At 57.1% G+C, this 14443-nt stretch overlaps 1 protein-coding gene across 2 annotated transcripts in view; it reads right to left on the bottom strand.

Annotated features, from left to right (window-relative positions):
• ARHGEF2 (Rho/Rac guanine nucleotide exchange factor 2) overlaps positions 1-14443 on the bottom strand; it is a 40485-nt gene that overhangs the window by 10730 nt on the left and 15312 nt on the right. For both annotated transcript variants that reach the window (XM_026656256.1, XM_026656257.1), the window contains exons 2-9: positions 8203-8270; positions 7294-7357; positions 3347-3476; positions 2914-3023; positions 2291-2437; positions 1378-1628; positions 605-730; positions 72-189 (exon numbers count right to left, since the gene is read on the bottom strand). In XM_026656256.1, the coding sequence (XP_026512041.1) occupies positions 72-189; positions 605-730; positions 1378-1628; positions 2291-2437; positions 2914-3023; positions 3347-3476; positions 7294-7357; positions 8203-8270 (1014 nt within the window). The remainder of the gene's footprint in view (positions 1-71; positions 190-604; positions 731-1377; positions 1629-2290; positions 2438-2913; positions 3024-3346; positions 3477-7293; positions 7358-8202; positions 8271-14443) is intronic.

The raw sequence follows: 14443 nt of genomic DNA, 5'->3' as shown, positions 1-14443 counted from the left end.
GGTGCCCCATGCCCCCAGCTTGGCCCAAGCCCCTGAATCCCCCCAGCCCCTCCTCCCAGGAGCCCCTTCACCTTTGGAGTTCTGCAGGATGCGGTCGATGAGGACGGGGTACTTGGTGATCCTCTGGGTGACCAGCAGGATGCACTCCTGCACCCCGTGCCGGCGCAGCACTGAGGAGCGGGTCAGCCTCTGTTGGGAGGGGAGATGGGGACAAGGATCAGACATCAGCTCAGAGCCCGGCCCAGGGGCTCCCCGGCCTCGGGTCACTGCTCATTCAATGGCACACTGCCCCACAGACAGGATAAGCTCCATGATCCTCTACACAGATGGGGAAACTGAGGCACGGAGAGGGGAAGGGACTTGGCCATGGTCAGCAGCAGAGTCGAGAACAGAAGCCAGATCTCCTGACCCCTCCCAGCACCCGCTCCGGTCAATAGCTCCCCCCAGGATGGAGTCACGCCAGCCTCACACCTCTGCCAGGCCCCTGGGTGCTCCAGGAGCCTGGCTCGCCAAGGTGGGGCCAACCCCCGGGAACAAGCCCCGAATTCCTGCGCTCAGCCTATACCCCGCTGCGGCTCCGGATGGAGGCCGGGCAGGGACTCACCCGTATGAACTGCTGGAACCTTTTGTCCCGGGCGATCAGCTCCTTGTAGAGCTTCACAGCCTTGTTGTGCCGGCTGCAAAACTCCGTATAGGCCTTTTTCATCTGCTCAGCGCTGGGGCCGGAGAACTGCGGGGGGGGAGAGAGAGATCGTCAGGCATCGCCACCAAGCGCTGCTGCAGAGAGCCGGGAGAACCAGCACACGCAGGGCCCGCTTCCCCCTCCGCGGAACTGCAGCCACCTCTGGGGGGCAGGAGATCCGGCTGCTGCTTGCACAGTGCAATGACGCCAACAGCTGGGAATGTGCACTGATCTCTCCCGCCCTCCCCCGGCAGAGGGAACTGCTGGGGGGGAAGGGGTGCTAGGGAGGCAGAATGTTAATTAGTGGAGTTAACACCCTGACTTGTGCCATGAGCTCGTTATCGCAGCACAGCGCCCCCTGCTGGGTCCCCGCCCTGGGCCTGGCAGCACAGCGCCCCCTAGCATCATGCTGGGGAAGTGCAGTCAGCACCCCCTGGCGGAAACCCACACATTCCCTGCAGCACTGCGCCCCCTAGTGTTGTGCTACAGCACAGCGGTCACCCCACTGACCCAGAGGGGAGAGCGCCCCCTGCTGAGCCCCCCCACCCCACTCCCTGCAGCACAGCGCCCCCTAGCGCCATGCTGGGGCATTGTGGTCTGCACTGACTCCGAGGGGAGAGCACCCCCTACTGACCCACCCACCCCGCTCCAATGTCCCTGTGTCTCCCAGCCGGCCTTCGCCCAGCCTACACCACCTGCTGGATCAAGACGTCCCCCAGGCGGTGGATGACGAAGTTCTTGTTGCTGTCGGCGGCCAGCGACTCCTTGCGCCGCTCCAGCAGCTGCATGAGGAAGCGGTCATGGATCTCGCTCAGCTCGTCCACGCAGGGGAACACGCTCTGCACCAGGGCCGGGTCCATCTGCAGGTCCTCCAGCATCCCCTTGCGGAACATGTTGGTCATGATCTTCAGGGTGCGGACGTGATGCATCTCGGTCTGGATCAGCTCTGGGGAGGGGCGCGAGACGGGGAGATGAGAGGCAGAGCCAGGAACCCCAAGGCAGCCCCCTAGGGGCAGGGGCAGGCGCCCCAAGGCAGTGCTACGTGCCCACAGAGGACCAGACTCCGACCCAGCCCCCAGCTGGGCAGCCTGGCTCCTCAGCTCCAGCCCTAGGCACTGGCGCGCTCAACCACGCAGCTCCCTGGTTCTGGCGCTGGGACGCCCCAGTGAATCAGCTGCTCTGTAACGACCCACGGGGCTGACTCCATCCTCGCCCGGCCCCATAGCCGAGCCCAGAGTGGGGTTAAAATCACTGTCATCCCGGCTTGACTGGGTCTCGCGCCCACGTTGCAAGCAAGCGGGAATCAGGCCCCTGCATTGTGAGCTCCTGGGGGCAGGGACGGGGGCTTTATCCCCTGCGGGCCGCTCGCCTTCGAGGCACGGAGAGGGGGAGGTGAGGATAGAACCCAGGAGTCCTGGCCTGCACACAGCCATCTGCTCGGCCCCTCCCCAAGCAAGGATAGAGAGATAAAGGGTCCCAGGCCCACGCCCTGACCCACCAGGGCTGCCGAGCCTGGGAATGGGGAGGAGCCCCGCGCTCCCGGGACGGGAACGGGCAGGGCGGGGTGCAGAGCCGAGTCCCAGCAGCGCGCAGGGGGCCAGGCCTCACCGTAGATGACGTCCTGGCGCTTCATCACCTCCTTCTTGTGCTGCTGCAGGTAGTTGTTGTCGACCGCCAGGCTCCAGGAGTCGGCCGCAAAGTCCTGCTCGTCCGTCTCGAAGGTGCTCATCAGCTGGTTGTAGATGACTTCGGCCCCTAGGGTGGGGGAGAATGGCCAGTCAGGGGGGGAGCCCGGCCCGAGGAGGGGGGCGTGTGTGCCCAGAACAGGAGAGCGGGGGCAGGGCAATGCTCCCACCCGGCACCGGGCTCTGCCCTGCTGACGCCAGCACATCGGGGTGTCGTTTCAGAACTGGGGGGGAGGTGACGCATTGTGCCAGCAGACAGAATCACGGGCTATGTTCTATTATACCCCGAGAAGGCAGGAGGGCGGGGAGGAAGCAGAGCATACGGGCCTATGAGAAGTCCAGGGGGAAGTTGCCCCCTTTGCCCCAGCGCCAATGACCCCCCGGTTGCATAGCCCAGAACCCACCGCCCCTGCAGTGCCAAGGCCCGCCACCTCAGCTCTCCCACCAACAGTGAGGCGGTGCCCATCTCTAGTCACTGCCCAACCCGAGACAGATTCGAGCGGCACCCCGATGTGCCCCGCCTACAGCCCGGCAGAGCGCTCGCACCTTCGTCGATCAGCGACTCCACCGACAGCGTCCGGTTGCGCATGTTGAGGGAGTCGGTGGACTGGGATAGGATGCGCCGGAGACCCAGGGGCGACTCATCATTGAAGTTCCTGGAGGAAGACGGCGGGAGAATCCAGGGTCAGAGAAAGCCCCCCGAACAGGAAACGAAAACACTGCAGCTCCTGGCCACGTGCCGCGCCAGCCAGACAGTCAATTTCCTACAGCTGGGAACCCAGGCACTAGGAGGGGATGGGCAGATGGGGAAAGCCAGTGGCAAAGCTGGGAAGGGAACCCAGGAGTCCTACCTCCCAGCCCCCTTGCTCTGATCACTAGACCTCACTCCCCACTCACAGCTGAGAAAAGAGTCCAGGAGTCTTGATTCCTGGTCCCGTGATCCATCCACCCACCAGACCTCGCTTGCCCCGGCACTTACCCTGCGATGTTGGTGGTGGAGACGCTTTTGGAGAGGGACAGGGCAGGCCGCCCCCGGCGGGAGCCCAGCAGGGTCTGGCGGAAGCTCTCGGCGGGGTAGATGGCCGAGTTGGGACGCTCCCTTGTGGTCGCTGCAGAGAGAGGGAGCAAACGGGCGCCGTGAGCTGGGGCACCAGGGGAGAGTGGGTCCCACTGGCGAGCCCACCCCGGCACGGCCTGACCAGTTAAAGTCTCACAGTGCCGTCGAGAACCAGACCACAGCACGTGGGTCCCCGCCGGGCAGGACCCGGCCAACGCATCCGCCGCAGGAAATACTTGGGGGCAGCATCCATGCTAGGGACCCAACCCTGTCCAGTGCAACCCGTGGTTCCCCGAAGCCGTGCCCAGCGGGCGAGCGCTCCCCTGCTCCGGGGAAGGGTGTGGGGACTAGTGGTTAGAGCAGGTGGCTGGGAGAGGGAGGGAAAAACCAGAAAGAGAGAACGTTTGGGATCCCAGCTTGGCACATGCTCAAGGCCTCTTCTTTGCCCTATCCATCCACGGTGCTATCGCCATAGGGCCTGAGCATCTATCCTCTGCCAGGATTCCCACTGCACAGCTGGGGGACTGAGGCGCAGAGAGTTCGGCCCCTGATTTTTAACGGTAACTCCCATGGGGGTTAGGCACCTAAACACACTCAGAAATCTGGCCCTCAGTGACTAGCCTAAACTCAGCGTCTCCAGCAGAGCAGGGAATTGAACCGCGGTCTAACGAGTCCCAAGTTAGTCTCTAACCACCAGGCCATCTTCTCTAGTCTTCACCGCCTGGTCCTGGCGCGGGCAGGCAGCTCGGCCGGGAGGGAGAAGGCCTTTGTCTGCAGCCAGATTGTAAGGCCTAAAGCCTTCGTCCGCAGCCAGATTAAAAGAGCAGCCGAGCAGCAACCGTTAGCAGGAAGTCACATCCTCATATGCCATCTAAGTTACATTAAAACACTCAGGAGCGCCGCCAGCTAGGGCGGCGGAAGGTCCCGCCCCGAAATGCCGCCCCCCCACAGAGACGGCGGAAGGTCCCGCCGCGGTCGCCGCCCCCCAAATCGCAGCGCCCTAGGCGACCACCTAGGTCGCCTAATGGGTTGCGCCGGCCCTGAAAACACTGTAATATCAGGTTGTTAAGAAGGAGACCCCGTCCTAATGGCCCCCACTATCACCAGGTAAAGAAACAGATCTTGAGATGGTTAAAGAAAAACTTAGTTGGACAGCATCTGTCTGGCAAGAAATCACTTATCAAGAGTTGTGGTTGTGAAATCCTCATTTCTTTATTTGTTTGTCTTTATGGTCCCCACTTCCCTATTGTTTATCTGCATGGTCTCTGTCTGGTCCTTTGATTGTTTCTGTCTGTTATATAATTAATGTTGCTAGGTGTAAATGAATGAAGGTGGTGGGGTGGGACTGGTTAAAGAATTTTGTTACGCTATGTTAGGATTGGTTAGTAAAATTTTAGTATAACGATTGGTTAAGAAGGACTCAAATTTCACTCTATAAACTGGGGTCCAAAAGGAAGTTCTTTGGGAACCAACCCCAGGACACAGCCCCAAAGATCAGAGCGGCCAGACCTCAAAAACTCTGCCAATGACGCCGTGCAGCGACTGAAGTCCCCCAGATGGACCCGATCCTGACTGGCCATGAAGAAAAGTTCATCTGTCTTATTGGGAGCGGTGAGCCCTGTCTGTGTAGCGTGTGCAGTCTGGTTTGGGTGATTGTTAATGAATAGAGGTGATGTAGGATATTACTGTGTAAGGCTCTTTCACTGGTAAAAGACCCCGCAAAAGATTTTGCCCTGAGTCCACAGGGAAAGGGTGTTTGCCCAGAGCCCACGGAGGAGTAAAGTTAAGTGCTTTTCACCTGGAGCCCTAGAAACTGCGTAAAGGTGGGTGCCCTTGAGTGTGTGAGTAATAGAGAATTTTGTGCAGGTAACAGGCTGGGGCTGGGATCCAGAGCCGTGGGGCACGTGGGACAGTCTGGCCCCAGTGAAGTCAGTGGGAGCGGTGCTACCGATTCCATACGGGCCAGGATTTCACCCTCTGCGCATGGCGCGGAGGGGCCAGCACCCCAGCTGGCGTGAACGGGTGACTCCACCGGCACAGAGTGCAGCCTGGGGGCGCCCGAACCCTCCTCGGGACGGTTAACGTCTGGTGGAGTTGAGAGCCAGCTCCGAGCGCTGCAGACCCCAGGAACTTCACAGCCCCCCCCCGGAGAAATGATCCGCTGGCGTTCTCCACAGCTGCCTGCAGGGGAGGCTGGACGTAATCGCAGCAGATCATTCAAGAGGGGATCTACATCTTAGGCGGGGTGGAAAACCTCTCTCCTGGGGAGAAAGCGGTCTCCACTGCCTCAGGGTGCAGTATCCATGTCAAGCCAGGAGGGGGCAGCGTAGCCCCATCTCCGCAGAGCACCTGGTCTCTGTTAGCAGCTCCATGCAGTCGGGGTGCCATGGACAAGATTCACAGGGGGCAGGCACCCTGCAGGGCCCAGGGCAGTTCCTGGAGTCAATCAGGGGGGTAGAAGCCCCGTGGCTGATGGGCAGACATTTCAGCTCTCTCTCCCTCCCCACAAGGCATTCAGTGGAGACCCCTCCCTTTCCCCAGGAGGGGCAAAGAGCACCGAGGCCAGGAGGCTCCGAACCCCGCTAGACCAGCCCTGAGGCTTGGGTAGGGGGCAATTCAGGGGGGCATCTTCTGCCGTGGCTCCTCCCTGTGGGAGCTCCCCTTCTGTGGGAGACAGGCCCAATGCCGCTCCTGATGCACCTTCTCTAACCCATTCACTTTTCGCCCTCTTTTATAACCTGCCCTCTTCCTGCCCCCAGCCTCCTGCCAGGTTCTTGTCACTTCTCCCGCACCCCCTCTAACTCTGCGGCGCCCCCTTTGCGATGGGGCGACCGGTGCTGCCAGGGGGTTATCCCTATGCAGCCGAACACTGTGTGCGTGTCACGGGCACCTCAGCTCAGCAAACCGGGCAGGGAAGCCATGCTGGGTCAGTTTGCCGTGTCCTGAAGGGCTGATGCTTGAACACGGCCCTGTTCACGAGACAACGGCGTGGTTATCGCCTCCCCCTGCTCAGATTCTGATCAATAGCAGCCGTGGCAGCTTCCCCTCCGGATGGCCCAGAGCACTTTGCGAACTACACACATAGCGCTGCTGGAATGCGGCCACCTCTGGGGCGGGCAGCTGCCAACTGGAACGCAGCACGCTTCGGTGGGACGTCTGGGTCAAGGGGACTAAGGCCAGCCCTGCCACTAGGGCCAGGGGACCTTTCGTGGCCCCTCCTGGCAGACCCACAGGGAGTACCAGGCATGGAACAATTTATTTCCCTGGGGCAGACAAAGGTCTGGGATGGCCCAACCAGGATCCGAACCTGGGGGTGGGGGAAGTCCAGCGATTTCAAACCTGAGGATTGGAAGACTAGGGCTGCCCCTCCCCATCCTGCTGCTTCGAGATGGAGCGTTAAAGGGACAGGAATGCCACATGGGCCGCTCACGTAAGGGGGGACGGAGAAACACCGCCAGCTTTGGCACTGCAGCCCCCCACCCCGGGCTATCATGCGCCATTGACTCGGCCCTCTTCAGCACCGTAGCTGGGAGTAGAACCCAGTCCCCTGCTCCAACCACTTGTCCCCCCTTCCTCTCCCAAAGCTGAGAACAGAACCTCCGGATCCTGTCTCAGATCCCCTAGTTCTGATCCACAAAACCTCACAATCCTTCCCAGGGCGGGAATAGAACCCAGAAGTCCAGACTCCCCTCTACCTGCTCTAACCCCCCCGGCCCCCACGCCATCCCGGCCCCCCTTGCTCCAACCAGTAGACCTCGCTCACTGCCCACTAATCCAATTCCTTTAATAGAAACAAATCGCTCCCCGCCCTCACCAGCCACCCCGGCACTCGGCCCCTTCGGGGGGCTCAGGATTTCTGGCTCACTTACTCTTGTTCCGCAGGGACACGCTCTGCAGCGCCGAGTTGTTCTTCAGCGCGGCGGCTTTCTGTTGCTGGGGGCAGAGGGCGAAAGGGGATGAGCCAGATTATCTCACCGAGGTTCTGGTGATAGAACAGGGGTGTGCACGCACACACGCTTCACCCCCCCCCCCCAGCTAATTTGCAGTTGCATTTATTCTGCACTCAGAATAGTCCCCCAGGGCCAATGTTTAAAGGTATTTAGGCGCCTCCGTCCCATTAATTCACAGTGGGCACAATGGGGTGAGCATGTGGGGTGAGCTTCCCCCCACAGAGCGCCCCCTACCTACAAGCCTCCGCCCTGCCCTCCAGAGGGGAGAGCAGAGCTTCCCAGCTGAGTCGGACAATCAGCCAGCTCCTTGCACGAAAGGGAACTACTAAAGCAGACTGGAGCTGGTGATCTGGTGGTGAACAGCTCCCTAAGAACAAAAGAACAGCCCTACTGGGTCAGACCAATGATCCATCTAGCCCAGTGTCCTGTCTTCCGGCAGTGGCCAGTGCCAGGTGCCCCAGAGGGAATGAAAAGAACAGGGAATCATCAAGTGATCCATCCCCTGTCACTCATTCCCAGCTTCTGGCAAACAGAGGCTAGGGACACCATCCCTGCCCATCCTGGCTAATAGCCATTGATGGACCTATCCTCCATGAGCTTATCTAGTTCTTTTTTGAACCCTGTTATAGTCTTGGCCTTCACAACAACATCCTCTGGCAAGGAGTTCCACAGGTTGACTGTGCGTTGTGTGAAGAAATACTTCCTTTTATTTGTTTTAAACCTGCTGCCTATTAATTTCATTTACTCACGCAGTGCTCAAGAGAGGTGATGGGGACCCCCGACCCCCCCTCAGGTCTCAGCCCCTCCCCAGCCCCACAGGCGGCTCACCTTCTGCTTGACCTTGGTGCAATTGGGCAGGGTGTCCTTGCAGCGGTTGTGAATGGCGACATTGCAGGCTGGAAGAGAAGGAGAGGTGAGTTTAGACCGGACACCAAAGTAACAGCACTGCCACATTCCGGGGTCTCGGCCCACTTTAAGGGCCTCATTAAAACCCCTCTGAGATAAGGGTTGAGCTGGCATTATGGCCTAGTGGTTAGAGCAGGACTGCTAGGTTCTAGTCCCAGCCTGGAGTGCTGTCTAGAAGGCGTAGAACATGAGTCTGGGAGTCAGGACTCCTGGGTTCTCTTGCTGGCTCTGGGAGGGAGCTTTGCCTAGTGGTCAGATCAGGGGCTGGGAGCCCCCCGTGCCTCCAACTAGTAAAATGGGATAACAATGTCTCCAGGGTACTAAAGCCACAAGTGAAAGGTGCCGGTGCAAAGTTTGTTATTGTTATATACTTTGTCCACCACTGAAATGCAGCCACCTCTGGGGCAAGATGCAGCAACTTTAACCGTGCAGAGAAACAGTGCAACACTGCTTCAGGGCTAGGGCTGAAGAAAAATCATGTTCAACTGAAACTGCAAGGAGACAGAATGTAGTGAGTAGAAGTGGAATTTAGCCAGGAGCCAAGAGGTTAAGTCTTCTTATTTATATCATGGGATCTGATCCCAGGACTCCATACGCTAGGTGCTGTATGTACACAGACAGTCCCTGCCCTGAAGAGCTCAGGGTCTAAACAGAGGATGGGAGGGGAAACTGAGGCACCACGCAGAGCCGAGACTTCCCCAAGGTCAGAGCCAAAGCTGAGAACTGAACCCAGACCTCCTGAATCCCAGTCCGGTACCTTAACCACAAGGCCATGCTTCCTCCCGAGGCCAGGAAGTGCAGAGGGATCTTTAATGACCCACCCTCACTCAGGACCGCAGCGTTGGAGCTCATCGGGAGGGTGCTGTGTTATTCTGTAACCTCCCCTTGGACAGGCTGAGCCAGGCCTTTGCTGCTCTGTCCTGCCGAGCATCAACACACGTCAGTTTCCCACCGTATTTTCCTCCCTTCCCTGCTGCGGAGGATCAGATCCACCCAGCGACATCACCGCACCCTGGCCATTTGGCTGCTGCCACAGCCGGTTCCCACCTCCTGCCTGGTGCTACCCAGGCACTGAGCTCCTGGTGGGCAGGGGTCTCTCAGGACGGAGGCCAAACAAGGGTTGAGGCTCCGGGTGAAAGCTCCCCACCCTGTGGGTGGATGAGTAGATCCAGCAAGGCCTGGTGTATTGCAGACCCCGAGCCTTTGCGCTGAGAAACTATTTCCTCTGGCCCCAGACAGAAGTAGCTTCTCATCTCCGGCCACACCAGAGACTCTCCACCATAAAGGTGCCCATCCCGGAGGTATGCCAGCAGATCGAGGGACGTGATCATTCCCCTCTATTCGACATTGGTGACAAGGGATGTGATCATTCCCCTCTATCCGGCATTGGTGAGGCCTCATCTGGAGTCCTGTGTCCAGTTTTGGGCCCCACACTACAAGAAGGATGTGGAAAAATTGGAAAAAGAGTCCAGTGGAGGGCAACAAAAACGATTAGGGGGCTGGAGCACATGACTTATGAGGAGAGGCTGAGGGAACTGGGATTGTTTAGCAGAAGAGAAGAGTGAGGGGGGATTTGATAGCTGCTTTCAACTACCTGAAAGGGGGTTCCAAAGAGGATGGATCTAGACTGTTCTCAGTGGTGGCAGATGACAGAACAAGGAGCAATGGTCTCAAGTTGCAGTGGGGGAGGTCTAGGTTGGATATCAGGAAACACTATTTCACTAGGAGGGTGGTGAAGCACTGGAATGGGTTCCCTAGGGAGGTGGTGGAATCTCCTTCCTTAGATGTTTTTAAGGCCAGGCTTGACAAAGCCCTGGCTGGGATGATTTAGTTGGGGATTGGTCCTGCTTTGAGCAGGGGGTTGGACTAGATACCTCCTGAGGTCCCTTCCAACCCGGATATTCTATTCTATGATTCTATGATCTGGGCACACTCTGTGTAGGCTCCAGCAACCCAGTCAGGCCTGAATTACGCCGGGGAGGCTGCAAACCCTGTCATCCCTACTCCCCTGCAGCTGGGGAGCATAGTTCCCTAGATGGCACATTGCCAGCTGGGGCAGGAGACTTGGTGCGCCTCCTGGGAAGCCTCTACCAGCTGCTTACAGATTCTCATGTGAAACTGACCCTCCCCCCGAACAAGGGAGGGTGTGGGGGGGGTGTCACCACCATCTGCACTCCCCGGGAGGGGGCCACTCCCCTTGGAATGCTTGGCACCGGGGCTGGCGCTGGCTGCAATCTGCATCTCCCCGTGCCAGGGCTTGGGGCGAGGCGAGTGCCACCTGGTTTGGAGAGGCCCCCGGCCCCCTGCTGCCGAGCAACAAGCCTCCCCACCCGCTGCAGGGGCTGGGCACCAGATGGTGAGCGAGCCGGGCAGGGATTCGGCGCTCGCTCCAGACGGGTCCCCCCTTGCAACGCCACTTGCCGAAGATGCACGCGATGGAGGCGCCGGGGGCTTTACCAGCCTTCGTGGCCAATGCCCCAGCTCAGCTGGCCTGCGAGGGCTGTGCAGGGACAGGCCTCAGTGTCGTGGGGAGGGGCTAGCAGGACCGTGGGGAGAGACTCCCCCACCAACAAGCAAACCTAGCCCCCCTAACCCAGACAGCTCTTATTCCCCTGCAAAGTTCGCTGCCTTCCACGGGTCTGAATCTGCCCTACGGTGTGTATTGTAAAATAAGAGGCAAGTAAGGACCTCTCGGGGAGGGGGTGTGGTGGACCGGCAGCCAGGACTCCTGGGTTCTCTGCCCAGTGCCATCGCTGGGCAAGTCACTTCCCCCTCCCTGTGCCCTCCGCGACATGGGGCCAAGAAGGTTGAGGTTAGATGAGTTAGGGGATAAGATTTACCCTAGAGCAGGAGGTTGGCATAAGTGCTCATGCCCCAGGCTTTACCTGCAGGGTGTCTTGGGTAGTAGGACTGATGCACTGGGGTGAAACTGACCCCAGTGTTTATCAAGCACTTTCAAGGCCCTTGTATGGGTTACAGTGGTTGAGGGCAAATATCAAAACCCCTCTAAGTCCTTATTGAACAACAGAGGGGGAATTTAGATAAGCCGTTACCCCCCTGCAACAGGCAGTGAGTGTTTGTACACTGAGCGATTGGGAGCTGAAAGGTGCAAGAGGAAAAAAAAAGTTGTTTGTTCTTCTATACGTTGCCAGTGACAAGCCGCCATCTCTGGGGTGGGATGCCGCAGTGCCGCGTCACACCACGCAACACCCCAGCAGGGCTCTTCCTGACGAAGAGCATGTTCAACTGAAATGGCAGGGAGAATTTAGGGGGATGGGATGTTACGGCATCACCAACCCCGAGCATTCAAAAATCATGAGTCAGGCCCCCCCAAAAATGAGATTTTTGTAAAAGAAAAAACCAAAATGTTGGCTTCTTTCAACTGGTCTTCTGGTTTCCAAACCTTTCGGATTCACATTTTTAAACTTTTCTCTGCCACCACAAGCGCTAGAAACTATTTCTATTTTAAACCAAAGTTGAGATTCACAAGACTCCAGCAGCTGGGACTTTATGCCAAAACACTCAGTGCCGTGAGAACTGGCAACAGCAGGAAAGAGACTTTAAATACAAAAGTTTCCCCTGGGTTTCCAAGTTCAGTTGGATTGGGAGAATTCCCAGCCAGTTCTCCAGGGATTAGCTCTTTAACACAATTCCTAGAACAAGTTAGATTCTTTCCTCTTTGCCCTGCCTGTGATTTTTTGCTGACTGGATGGTCAATTATCCAGCCATTGATGCAATCCATGCCTCAAATGTTCAACTGTCCTCAGGAGCTGATGAGAGAAACAGACCTCTGCAACCTAACACCACTTCACTGAAAAAAGGGAGCGGGGGGAGGGGGGGGGGAAATCTGACTGCTCTGGATGTCAAAAAAATAAACATTCTAGCTCTTTGCAATGATTCCGTTTGAAGCAGACCCTACCTAACTACTTTAGCCCGGGCGAAAGTTCCAACTCTGCTAATTATTTTATGCCTCCATAAATTCCCCTTGTAGCGTCCAACATATTTTTTTAAACATTCTGTGCTAATCTGTCATGTTGTTGTGTGCTGTTAACACATGCCACATTCCACCCCAGAGGTGGCTGCATTTCAGTGGTGGCAAGAAAGTTCCCCCTGCGGGTGTCCTAAAGAGCTCTGGGATCCCTGGAGAGTAGTAATAGGCGATAAAAGCCCTGAACTGTGACCTGCTCTAACTTTGGTAGGAAGAACGTGAAACTGACTCCTAGTCATGCTAGTCATAGATCCAAAGCCGTGCTTTCTAGCCGCCAGGGGAGTTGGGGGCCCACCCAAACCGTGGGCCAGGACTCTGTAAATGGAGAACTAACAGAGGGTCCTGCATGTGACTGGGTGAGATCACCCAGCTGAGGCTATTGTGAAGTTAAGTCCCAGATCTGTGGCCAAGCTGCTGCAGTGTGTGTGGCTAGGCCTTTCCGCCCCACCAGTGCCAGAAATACCACTACTGGTCAAAAGCTTTGCCACCTCTCATCTGAGCTGCTCAAACACTTTACCCACAAGGAATTATGCCTTGTCACTGGGGTGGGGGCAGATAAGACACAGAAACACTAAGTCACTGGTCTATAGTCACACAGTGAGTCAGAGGCCAGTTCAGGAATAGACCCCAGATCTCCAGACTCCACGTCCCATGTTTTAAAACCACAAAACCAGCCTCCCCTTCTCATTACTGGATAGTTACTATTCGGTTGTAATGTGGGAGTACGATTGCGTCCCTTGTTCTGGGCAGTTGCAGACTTGAAGAGTTAGGTAACATTCCAAAAGAGGCAGATGGCAAATACAACCTAGCCTTTGATGTGAGGGGAACAGAGATTGCAAACAAAAAAACCCTAAAACTCACACACACCCCTTATAAATACAGATCAGGGAAAAGATGCTTTTAAAAAAAACAAACCACCACCAGACACCCAAATTCTCCCAGGCCAACAAAGTGGTGGTGGTAGGGGGAATAATTAGAAGCAGGATGTTAAAGATCTTGTTAATGACAGAGCAGAGCGAGATCTTTTGTTACCAGGGGAGGGATGGGGAAGGGGCTGAGACAGACTGAGGCCTTGTTCCCCCCCCCCTTCCCCTTCCCACAGTCCTGGTTTAACTACACTGGTAGTTAAAGCCATACAAACCCCGTAGTGTGGATGAGTTCTATGGGCATACAGGTGTTTATAGGGATACGGCTATTCCCATATGGGAAGAGGAATAAGCCGCTCTGGGACAAGGCACCTTTGCACTGGTATAATTGCATGCAAACTGGTTGTACTGGTTCTAAGAAATCAAATGGCTTCCAACTGCCCCTCAGCTGCTTAGAGCCAGAGACCATGCCGTGCTCAGGGGGGTCTGGTCTCATCAGCTCCGGCATGCAGGGGCATCAAAGCGGGCGCACCTTGAATTTCTGCCCTCTGCAAAGGTCCCTGGCCACTGCCAGAGCCGTGTCCAAGGGGCCTTCAGTGCATCCAACTCGGGCCCGGAGTGGGCGGCGCCACACACACACACACACACACACACACGGGGGCTTGATTTTAGGGTATATTTTGCCTTGTGTATATTGCACACACACAGATTTTAAACATCACCTGGTCAGGGTCAACTTTGGGGGCAGACTGGGGGGGAGAGCCAAGGGCTAACCCCCCATTAGCGGACATGCATTACCATCACATCTTGCCTATACCAGGGGTTTAATACGCTCTAGTTAACCCCGCTTTCCTAACGTAGACCTGGCCAATGGGCATGACCCCATTCAAAGTTGGTTTACAACTCCCTGCCAGCCAGTGGAAACAGGCCCCAATTATCCACCAGCTGTGTATCAAAACAAGGGCAAGGAGCCATTTTTTGCATCCGCATTGTGGTAGCACCTAGGGGTTCCAGTCGTGGACCAGGACCCAGGGGCGCTAGGCGCTGTACAGACACAACAAAAAGCCCCTGCCCTGTAGCGCTGAGTCTCCTTGGCATTGTACAGCCCCTAGCACCACTGGGCAGAGCTACGATGCCGTAATACAGATCCTAATCCAACCCTGCAGATTTAGGCACCGATTTTTCCTAAAGGGGCGTTCGCAACTCAATGGGGGCTGGGTGCCCAATTCCCTCAGGCCCTTTTGAAAAATCCCAACCTCCACTTAGGCAAGAAACGCCCCCTTCTCGATTCCAATGGGAGCATCAGTAA

Source organism: Terrapene carolina, unplaced genomic scaffold, assembly GCF_002925995.2.
Source record: "Terrapene carolina triunguis isolate 2854851 unplaced genomic scaffold, T_m_triunguis-2.0 Scaffold227, whole genome shotgun sequence".
Lineage (NCBI taxonomy): Eukaryota > Metazoa > Chordata > Testudines > Emydidae > Terrapene > Terrapene triunguis.
This window is presented reverse-complemented; position numbering and strand designations above follow the sequence as displayed.